This window comes from Panthera tigris, chromosome A2 (assembly GCF_018350195.1).
Source record: "Panthera tigris isolate Pti1 chromosome A2, P.tigris_Pti1_mat1.1, whole genome shotgun sequence".
Taxonomy (NCBI): Eukaryota; Metazoa; Chordata; class Mammalia; order Carnivora; family Felidae; genus Panthera; species Panthera tigris.
This window is the reverse complement of record NC_056661.1, coordinates 55,299,008-55,309,987: the sequence shown is the minus strand read 5'-3', so window position 1 is coordinate 55,309,987 and position 10,980 is coordinate 55,299,008. Positions and strand designations below refer to the sequence as shown.

General features: G+C 54.3%; 1 protein-coding gene across 3 annotated transcripts in view; it reads right to left on the bottom strand.

Annotated features, from left to right (window-relative positions):
• Positions 1-259: 259 nt before the first annotated feature.
• The window catches only part of XPC (XPC complex subunit, DNA damage recognition and repair factor), a 29,174-nt gene continuing 18,453 nt past the window's right edge, over positions 260-10,980 (bottom strand). For all 3 annotated transcript variants that reach the window (XM_007093360.2, XM_042979590.1, XM_042979589.1), the window contains 8 exons: positions 9,879-10,772; positions 8,253-8,413; positions 5,361-5,442; positions 4,299-4,433; positions 4,048-4,217; positions 3,432-3,525; positions 2,339-2,428; positions 260-1,225 (listed from right to left, as the gene is read on the bottom strand). In XM_007093360.2, coding sequence (XP_007093422.1) covers positions 1,010-1,225; positions 2,339-2,428; positions 3,432-3,525; positions 4,048-4,217; positions 4,299-4,433; positions 5,361-5,442; positions 8,253-8,413; positions 9,879-10,772 — 1,842 coding nt within the window. In that variant the 3' untranslated portion in view covers positions 260-1,009. The remainder of the gene's footprint in view (positions 1,226-2,338; positions 2,429-3,431; positions 3,526-4,047; positions 4,218-4,298; positions 4,434-5,360; positions 5,443-8,252; positions 8,414-9,878; positions 10,773-10,980) is intronic.

Sequence of the window (10,980 nt, the reverse complement as noted above, 5' to 3'; positions counted from 1 at the left end):
GAGTCACACCCCAAGTGTTTTGTTTGTTTCCCTTGGATAGAACTGGCTGGAAGTTTGCTCCTATCAAAGGTTAAGTAACCTCTCTCCTGGCTTAAGAGTAGAAAGAAAAAGGTCAGTTTGTGTAACGATGAGTTAGTTCCCAGTCAACCTGAGAACAAAACCCGACCTTTAGTATCAACATGTGGAAAAACAACTCTGCCATGCAGGTGTTCTTAGCTGATGTGAAATCTGGAAGAAAACGCAGAGCTCGGTCTTTTTAGATAAATGCTTTATTTTTTCCTCAAAATGTTACAAAAGTTACTTCTCTTGAATATCTACAATGCATAGAGCTTTTATAAATTTATCCCGTAATGAATAAGATCTAGTTTAACACTGATCCACGTTTACTAACATTTAACTCTCAGTGTTTTCCTTTTCTTTCCTGATTTCAGCTCTTTGTTCCAGTCGTCTGCCACCCTGAACTGTTACGTTGAAAAGCATATCCCGACAATCCCATAATCTGAGATGAGGGCGTTTGCTTCTGCTCTCTCCCACACCACGGAGGGGCGGCATTAGGCAGTGGTAGTAACCCTGAGGGAAAGTGAGTGGCCCACAGAGAGAGGACCCCAGGTCTGCAAGAGGGAAAAGCACGCACGAGGGTCTGACAGATGAAGGATCCACCTGGAAGAAAGGACCGGTGCCTTCCTAAATTGCCCAGTGGTTTCTGTAAAAGAACTGACTCGCGTTTCCAAAGATGCGCTGAGCAACGTCTAGGTGGGCGAGTCTCCAGGGAAGTGCTCTGGAGCTCAAAGCATAGGGCGAGGGAGCAGAAAGCGTGGGAAGCCCTACCCTGGGTGAATCTGACGAGGACCGGGGCCAGACCAGACCACCTGAGCTTGACCGTCTATCCCCTGCCCCCATCTGCTTCTGTGCCTTCTCAGAGGAGACAGCACCGCCCCCGGGGCCCAGGCAGCTCCCAGGGAAGGTGTGGGGCCTGTGGGGCACAGGGTACGACAGGTGGCCACCCCCATCACAGCTTCTCAAATGGGAACAGGTGGGAGGCTGCCGCTTTCTTTTCCCTTTTGGTCTTCTTAGGGCACTGTGGCTTCTGCTCCTCTTCAGCCTCTCGGTTTTGGGGCCAGGAGGCAGCCAGGATCCTGGACGCTTCTGCTTGAGAGCTGGTCCCCTCCTCTTCATCAGAAGAGAGTCCACCTCCCGCATGTGCCTGGGCAGCGACTGCCTCGCTCTGGAGAGGGAGGGACAGTGGAGGGGAAGGGCAGACCCAGGTCAGCGGTCGGGTGGCAGGGAGCCCCCAGCAGCAGCCTACGCAGGGCCAGTGGCTCTGGGATGACAAAGGCACCACATGGGGCTGGGGAAGAGCCTTCCTCAGACTGGGGACTCCTCCATGCAAGTACTGGAGAACTCGCTCTGGGCTCGGTGCTGGGAATCGCAAAGATGTTTATGCAGGAAACTGCTCTCCAGGAGCGTACGGCCAAATCTAGATCACCGGACTGGTGCTTTGCACTTACTACTCTACCTCACTTGGGAAAAAGCGCATTAATGTCTTCAACTGCAAAGGACCAACTCTCAGTGCCAAATGCTCCGAGGCGGCACTCCCTGACCGCCAGGCTGGGGAGCTGGGCAGGGAGGGCTGGGAGGCAGAAGGCGAAACACACAGGTGGACAGGGTCAACATAAAGCCTGGTGAAAGGTCACCGAAGGGATGTGAGGGAGAAGCGTGACAACAAAATATTTTTTAAAGGCAAATTGGCAGCATGGGGGGTTGGAGACGGGGAAGAAAATAGGTGTGGTTACAGCTGTTCCCAGAGCACATTTCTGTGTCTGACCCAGACTGAACACACCACATAACTGTGGGGACGGGCCTCCCTGGGGAGGCCCTTGAGGGCTACGTGTCAACTTTGCACCTGCGCCCAATGGCCAGCCCAGCCGGGGCAGGTGCTCGGGGATGTGAATTAAATGAGCAACCCCGGGGCCTGGAGGATGGTCACAGGCACAGGGCACACTGCAAGGCTAAGGGTGACACAGAACTTGTCACCCTTCATGTCAAACACAGAAATGCAGGGTGCCTGTCCCTCCCTGGATGGGTTTAGCATGAGATCAGACCCAGAGCAGGCACTGGCTCGTGCACAAACAGAATAGGTGGTGTCGGGGTAGAACTGGGGTCTCAAAGAGCTGGCTGAGGCTCATTTTAGGGACACCTTTCCCAACAAAATAAGGACACGGGGCCTCAGAGACACAGGACCGTGGTGTCAAAACATAAGCCATCTCTGGGCAGAATCTGGGCCCATGGTTCAGAGTCCCACTTGGGCTTGTCTTCTTTCCAAAAGAGCCACACTGACCTTGTCCCCGTAGCGAATCTTCAGCCTCTCCCTGATGAGCAGTCCTTTGACCAGCAGCTTCCAGTTCCCGAGGGCCCGCTTCTCCCTTTTCTGCAGGCAGAATAAAACGGAGGGCACAAAACGTTAAGTACTGCCATTTTCAGGAAAAATGTCAAGATGGAACCTGTGAACATATAAAGATCTGAAATAAGATTTTGAGCTTAAGTGAGTTTCTCAGTTGTGCAAGTCTGTTTCAAAATCGATGTGACTGGGGCGCCTGGGTGGCTCAGTTAAGCATCCAACTTCAGCTCAGGTCACGATCTCATGGTGCGTGAGTTCAAGCCCCACATCGGGCTCTGTGCTGCCAGTGCAGAGCCAGCTTCGGATCCTCTGTCTCCCCCTCTGACCCTCCCCGACACGCACGCGCGCTCTTAAAAATAAACATTTAAGGGCGCCTGGGTGGCTTGGTCGGTTAAGCGTTCGACTTTGGCTCAGGTCATGATCTCACGGTCTGTGAGTTCGAGCCCCGCGTCGGGCTCTGTGCTGACAGCACAGAGCCTGGAGCCTGTTTCGGATTCTGTGTCTCCCTCTCTCTCTGCCCCTCCCCTGTTCATGCTCTGTCTCTCTCTGTCTGAAAAATAAATAAACGTTAAAAAAAAAAATTAAAAAAATAAAAAAATAAACATTTAAAAAAAAATCAGTGTGATTTATAAAATGAGGCACATAAAAGGCAGCAAAACAGAAGCCTCTTGTGAACTGTTAGCGACCCTAACATCCTCAAGGAGGAGGCCATGCAGACCTGGACCACGGGCGATTCCTTTCAACAGAGGCAGGTGTGGCCAGCAGGTGCAGGGTCCCCAGAGCTGGGATCCAGGCAGACTGTGGACAAGGATGGTGGATTGTGAGGTGCAGACAGAACCCTGTTCACCGGGGCTGGCTCCCTAGGGTGCCTTCCACAAAGTGCAAGAGCTGGAAAGAGCTTTCAAGCGCACAGTCTCCTTTCATTCACGGTGCAAGTGAGGCCCCTGCCCCACCTGGGGGCTTGCGTCCCCCTGCGATTCTGCTTTCGCAACTCAGGACCCCCACCTAGGCCCACCTTGGCCAGGCTGCTCACCTCCTTCTCCTTCTTTTCGATGAGTGCCTGCTCATTTTCCCAGGCAGCCAGGAGCACGTCTTTGTATTCCTCACAGACAATGTAGCCGTCAGTTCTGTGGGGATGCAACGCGGATCGTCTTACGAGCCTGCCGCCTGCTCTGGCCTCTCCTCCTCCCCACTCGTGGAGGCCAGCAGGTGGCTCCTAGGCACTTAGAGCCCTGAAGGATTCCCTGCATCAGCCGCCTACAATCCCAGCCACAGCACTGTCCGTGCAAAGGAAGGCCTGTGGACCCGTTAACACCGCATCTTCTTCCCCAGGCCTGCCTGAGACACCTGGGAAGAGGGCTCCCACCCCCACCCCATGGGAGGACAGAGGCCACCAAGCAGGAAGCATGCTGTCACCACCCCCAGGAAACTGTTTTCATCCAGAGTCATCGGCATGCTGGTTTCAGTAGTTTTGCTGCCTCTGGTTGAAAGCCAGAGTAGAAGTGTGAAAGTAAAAGGTAAAGTGCTAAGGCTGACTTTGCAAATCCAGAGTAAAACCCGGAAAATGGCCTCCACCCTCACACTGACTTCCTGCCCCTTCTCCAGGATGCCCCGCCCCTCCTGGCCTCCATGGAAGGCCCTGCACACACATGGGATGGGAGTAGCCTTTATGGAAGTCGAAGCCAGTGATGGCCTGGACACAGTCAATGTCCAGCTTGCGGGCTATGCGGTGCAGGTTGGGCAGGTTCAGCTGGACACAGCCGACAGGCATCATGCTGGGCAGGAAGAGGTACACGTTCCCAAATTCATTCCGGGGGACCTGCAGAGGGGGGGACACCAGGTCGAGCCAGCTGCAGAATGGAGTGGCCTGGGTCCTGACCCCACTGAGCACCGCCCTTACCTTGCCGTCCACAGCCACGGGGGGCTGGTACTCCTCCGTCTGCCACCTGCCAAACAGACCCAGGTCATTTTGGTCCTGCAGCTGGGGCTCGGCGAGGCGGGCTTTCCGGGCCCGGTTGGAATAGCCCTTCACCATCTACGCCAGAGGGAACAGCCAGTTTACGACACAGACACCCACTTCCTTAGCACTGACTGTATACGGGCCACTGTGCTGAGTGCTTTACAGCCGCAGCCTCATTTAACCGCCCCAACAAACCCGAGACGGGTGTGTTTTTTTACCCCCTTTACAGGTCCTAGTACCACCAGGACCCCTCAGGCTGCTACCACTAGCCAACGCCTGCAGAGCGCTCCCCGTCCCGGGCACTGGGCCCAGTGCTTCTGTGTTAGCTTATTCAGCTCTGCCAACAAAGCCAGCAGGTAGGCTCTGTCACTGCGTTTTACAGAGGAGCAGCCCAGGAGGTACAGAGCGTCCACCTGCAGTGGCAGCTCCCGAGGGCCAGACCCGGCCTTTCCCGGCCATGCCATGCTCTGCGCTTTCACCACTCACAGGGTAACTGGACTCAGAAATGAAGTCACTAAGGCCCCACGGCCGGGTGAGTGACAGTGCCAGGATTCACGCCCGGAAATTGCCTATGTCACGCACCGTGCAAGGCGCGGAGTTTGGGACCCCCGGCACATCCCCAAGGATGTCTAGTGGCCAGATTTTTCACTCGGGAGGACTGGCCACAAGGCTGCATAACTTATACAAGGAGGAGTGGTATGGGCGCAGTGTAAGGGGCTAAGGACTGGCGCCTGGGCACGAGCTGCTCCAGGGAAGGGTTTTCTGTAAAGGGTCACCTGCAGCCTCTGTTTTCCAACCCTTCAAAAACATGAAACTTCTTGCATGCTCTGAATGATCCATACCTGGCAAATTCCTCATTCAAGTAAGCCATATTTGAATGCTTTTCCCTTCCTCCAATCTTTCTGAAGCCAGAAAAATCAGACTTGGGTCCCTCTCCTGGGCGCGCACTCAGCAGCCCTTAGTGCCCTCGCCTCTGCCCTCCGCGCGCCCCCCAGTGGTTACCTTGTAGGGCACTTCTCCCAGCCTCACCACTCTCGCTTGTTTCAGCCACGTGTCCCGGGAGTGCAGGGTATGCACGCAATCCCTGCAGGAACCAACAGGGGGAGACACAGGACAAACTCAGTTCACACGCACCAAAGAAACGCTGTGTGCACAGAGGCAAGGCCTCACACAGCCTCTCAGAAGGATGCTCTCAGCCCTCAGTTCTCTCCTAAGGCTCTGCTCCTGAGGGAACTGGGGGACCTGCGTTAGGCAAACAGCTAACCTGGACTTCCTATCTTCTGGGGGGATGCGTCCACTTACAAGTCCTGACCTGATGGAGTTATCTGTCTGTGTTAGGCTTCATGCCAAGGCTTGCCCCCTTCTCCCACAGTGAGAGTCCCTTTGCAGCTTGTAGAGGAGAAGATACCTGAGCGAGTGCGTGGTTGCCAAAGGCCTGGTCTGCTGCTAAACACAGAGATGGGGGCAGGGACGAGTGTCCAAAGAAGGGGCAGTGAACCCCAAGGAAGACTACACAGAAACTATACTATGAATTACCACGGAAATAAGATCCATGCATATGAGAGAGTCATTAATTCCCAGCAGCCTGATTAGAGAGAGCCTCTGGTTTCACTCTCCTTCCAGAGCTAAGAGCTATAGCCAAGCCTTGCAAGGCGACTTTCCAACAAGTTTCAACTGCTGTCCTCACTGCGCCTTCTTTGACAGGGCAAGGCTGTCTCTTCCTCAGCTGGCAGCCCTGAGCTCTGCCCAGAGCGCGGCTCCAGTGAACAAGGGCACTGAGTGCCCTTCCAGTGCAGAAATCAGGCCCTTCACCGACCGCCCCGTCTGAGGCTGACCTTCGGCACAGGACGGGGCACAAGGGGCATACTGCCTCCTCTGTGCCACTGCCTAACAGAGTGACCCCGGACAAGCCACTTTCCCTTCCTGATCCCCAGCGTCCTCCTCTCTCGATCAGGGGTAATGAGCTCTGTCCTCTCTGCTTTGGCAGGTTGCTGGAGGACCAGACACGTTCCAGGTCCACAGCGCGGGGGCAGCGCTCCTCTGTCCACAGCATCCCTGTCCGAGCTGGGAGCGCTACCCACACTCCTGCCGAAGGCAGCCCATCTCCGATTGCCCAAAGGAGTTGTGGTCACGGTCTTAGGCGGGGCAGGCGGGCACTATCTGGACGTTCCCAAGGAGCACAGCGGGGAAGTGGACACAGCCCTGTCAGAATAAATCTCGGCTCCTATTTCACACCCATGAGGGCAGCTATGACTACAAAAACCAGAACACAAGTGTCGGCAAGAGTGTGGAAATATTGGGATCTTGTCCTCTGCTGGGGAGACTGTAAAACAATGCAGGCTTTGTGGAAAATAGCGTGTCGGTTCTTCACTAAGTGAAACACCCAAGTCCCACATGATCCCGCAACACCACTTCTGGGCATACACCCCAAAGAGCCGGAAGCAGCGTCTCAAAGAGACAGCTGCACAACCCCTGTCCACAGCGGCACGGTTCACAAAAGCCAGAAAGGAAAGCAACAAGTGTCCACCCCCCGGGCGTCAGGCACACAAGGACAAATACTGCATGGTCCCACTCATGCGAGGTCCTGAAAGGAGTCAAATGCACAGAGACAGAAAGTAGGCGGGTGGGTGCCAGCGGCTGTGGGAAGCGGGGCGGGGAGTTAGTGTTCAACGGGGACAGAGTCTCAGTTTGGGAAGATGAAAAAGTTTTGGAGATGCAGGGGCGGATGGTTGTACATTTAAATGTACATTATACGTACATATATGTACATTACATACATTATGTGTACATTATATGTCAATGTACTTAACAGCACTGGACTGTATGCTCTCAAAGGGTTAAATGGCACACTTTGCTTGGTGTCTTTTACTACCAGAAAAACCGTCCACCTCTAATGCTTTCTTCCTATGGTGGACGTGGTGGTTCCTGCGGATCATGCTGGCGCTTTCTTCCTACCAGACCTCCTCTCCCGCAACCGCGTCAGGAAGCCTGTGCCTTACCGCCTCGGTTAGGGCGGCCGGGCCCCGGGGGCCTCTCGTCGTCGCAGCTGAGGCCCTGAGCAGGCTGGAAGACGAAGTCCCACCACAGACCCTGAACAGGGGCTGTGGCCGTCTCCCTGCAGGGCTGACTCCTGCGCACAGGACTCACTCCACCCACCCGTGTGATTTCCCGGTTTCCTGGTTTTCTCTTTCCTCTACTCTACCTTTGGTCTTGCATTACCATGTTTTAAAAAAATCACTTCTGTTAGTTATTATTTCTCTCATCTGCTATTTCTTAAAAGTGCTGCTTCTACATTTCTCTGTTCCACACATTAAATTGACGTTAAAGTGATTTGTTTTCATTTTGTGTATATTTTACATTCATTTTCTCTTATTCCCTTCCCCCATTCTCTGGCAATTTTTTTTTTTTTTTTTTTTTTTTTTTTGGTGTGGAGAAAATATACATAAAATGCATCATCTTCACCGTGATTAAGTGTGCAGTTCAGTGGCATCAACTGCATTCACAGTGTCGAGTAACCATCCCCACCATCCATCTCCAGAACGTTTTCATCTTCCCGGAGAGAAGTTTTGTCCCCATTAAAATATGCACTCAGTTTGTCAGGATCAAATCTTTTCTTCCTTCTATTTTATGGGTATGTTTTTTTATTCTTATACAGACCTTGTTGTACTTTTTATTTCTCCCCATAACCTTTCTTCACCTGCTGGTCTTTCAATCCGTGTTGTTCTCATCTTTAAGCTACAATCCCTCTACCCACGTCCCACGTGGGACAGCGTGCACACACACCACAAAGCTCAACCCTTCTGACTAAAGGGCCGACGTTAGCAGCCCCCTGCCCCAGAAGGCCGCTAGTCACGGGCCATCGGGAAGACAAAGCCACCGGGCCGCCTCACGCACCTGGAGTAGACAGCCTCTCCTCGACAATACCCCAGAATGGCGGCTGTCTCGGGGTAGATGGCCTCGTATTTCAGGAGATGCCTCTTCAGGGCGTACAGAGGGTGGTTCTTATACGTGCCAATGACCGTTGGCAAAGGCTGGCCCAGGTGCTTTGCCTGAAACTGCAAAGGCCAGAGAGACAACACTGAGCATGTCTGGAAGAGGAGGGGAGGTCTGAGGTGGGCGATCCTTAGACCCCCTTGTTCGGAAACAGTGGAGCAGAGGTTTAACAAGCACCAGTAACAGTAACGTCCCCAGATAGATTTTAGATAAATCAAAAGCTGCAGAAGCATGTAATTCTGTGGCTCGTGGCAGCTCGGAAGGGTCACCTAACTTATTCACTCTCAGCACTCAGACCCCTGGCAGCCCTCGCAGAGCAGCGCCTACTCTGTTCCTCGGGGAAGACACACGGGCTTTCTTCAGGCGGCCTCATGCGGAAGTGACACCACTAGCCTGCAGTGCGCGTGTACTTGACCCTGCTCTCCCGGGACACTCAAAGGGGCCGTTCACGCTGTGTGACTCGGCTTAGTCCGCTATAACTACTACTTGTTCTCCTAGCCCTTCTTCAAGGCTCTGGATTTCTCAGTGGGCGACTCCCCTGCTGTAGTTCACATCCTATTCCCCAAAGGCCCTGCGCCTTCCCTGGCATCTTTCTAAATGGCCCTCGTAGACTGGCAAGGACTGGCAAGGCGGAGTGGTCGGGAGTAGGAGCGCGGTCAGCCTCCACCGCAAACACTTTAGTCAGGACGCCACCTGCACAATTCCCACCTCCCCATCACTTCTGAGTAAAATGAGCCCGAACGCCGCCGGACTGAACTCTCAGCAGAGCGAACCGCACGGCTACGGAGAGTGGCACATAAACCCACGCTTCACCGGTCCTGACAAGGTGGGACTAATTCGTTGGCAAATCTGGGCAAAGGCTGAGCTCTACCCAACATAACTCATGCGTAAGGGGCTCGGGTCAATGGGGAATCCTAGGACACACACACTGTACTATGTCTTAGCAGTCTGCTTCCCAGAGTGCCTTCCGGAGTCCCTCCCTTCCCAGGAGAGGAGTGTTCTAGATCCGAGGAGGGACATTTGTGTGTGTGTGCTCCTTTGAGTGTGCATGGGGGGGGGGGGGGCACAGGCGGGGACACAGAGGACCATCACATTCATGAGTTTTTCTTCACGGAGTGCAATTTATAGGACTTGCATAAATTATTTTCAAGCTCCAAATTTACAACTAGGCAATAACTAAACACACACAGTATATGCCTTCAAACCCAGATAGACACGGGTTCAAGTACGAAGGCAGTTTATCTCTCAGGTCCTACATTTTTAACTGGTAAAATTAAGGCAATAATCATCCCAGCTCTATAGTACTGTTGTGATAATTATAGGAGCTCACACTCAAAGATAACCCCACATGGGGCTGGGCACACATAAGGTGCACCAAGATGGGCCTCGAACCTGTGGCAGCTGAGGCCTCCCCTCTGAGTCCCCCTCCTCTGCCCTCCCTGCCAGTCTTCCCTCAGTCCTCCTCCTCCTCCCTCTCTGCCCGCCTTCCCTCTGAGTCCCCTCGTCCTCCCTCCCCGCCAGCCTTACCTCTGAGTCCTCCTTCTTCTCCCTCTCCACCAACGGGCTCTGATACGGTCTCAAGGTTTCAGCCCACCACTTGGCATCAACTCGGCACTTGCGGGTTGTGGTCATCCAGGCTGGGTCGTACCTCTGGGTGACATCCCGGACCCAGCCGTCACCGTCGATGCCCACCACGTAGGTCATGGGCTTGGTGGCGTACTTGTAACAGGCCACGGCCTGGCCCACCACACCGTGCACACAGTCCACACACACCCACTTTTCCTCCTGCTCACAGAACACCTCCAGCCACTGGTCTCTGCCGGCCGCTGTCCCTCTCTGTGTCCCCTCACCATCACTGGAGATTTTCTTGCCTCGCTTGCTCTTACTGCTCGAAGAGCTCGTGGACGCTGCCGGAAAGCCAGAGCGCCTAGGGTGCCTTCCACGGTGGGTCCTGGAGTCACTCTTAGACCCTGCCTTTGTCCTCTGGGGGCCCGGGGCCCTCCTCTGCCTGGGAAGGCCAGGCTCAGAATCCTCATCGGATGAATGACGGGCTTCCCCACTGGACGGCTCGAAGTCAGAGCCATTGCTGCCCCTCTCACTCCCACTCTCCTCTTTGTACGACACCCTGGAGGCCACCTGCCGCTCCCGGCCCTGCCGACGTCTCCGGGGGCCCTCCTCCTGCCCCCCCGCCTTGCGCTCCTCTTCCTCACTGGAGGAGGGCCCACGCCGTTTCTTCCCAACCGCGGCTGCCTTGCTCCTCTTCCCTCTGGCGCTCGGACTGCCAGTGCCCGCAGAAGGAGTGCTCTCTTGTCCGGTCCCCTTGCCACTCTTGGGTTTAGCTTGGTTTTCCGGAACTGGGCTGGAAGTTTCCAAGGAGCCTCCAGGACCCTCTGTAGATCTCTCCTTGGAAGCTTTCTTTCCCTTAAACAGAAGAGGAATTTTTGTTTTTTCTTTTTTTTTTTTGCTAATGATAGGAGATCCTATAATCTACCAGGCCCAAGTCACTGGCTACAGAACCCATGTACACAGGATGTCCCCAGCTCAGACAGTGACAGGCTGGCTCGACTTTAGGACTGTAAGACGGCATTCACTGAAACCTAAGGCACCTTAGACAGGCCACAGTGTGACT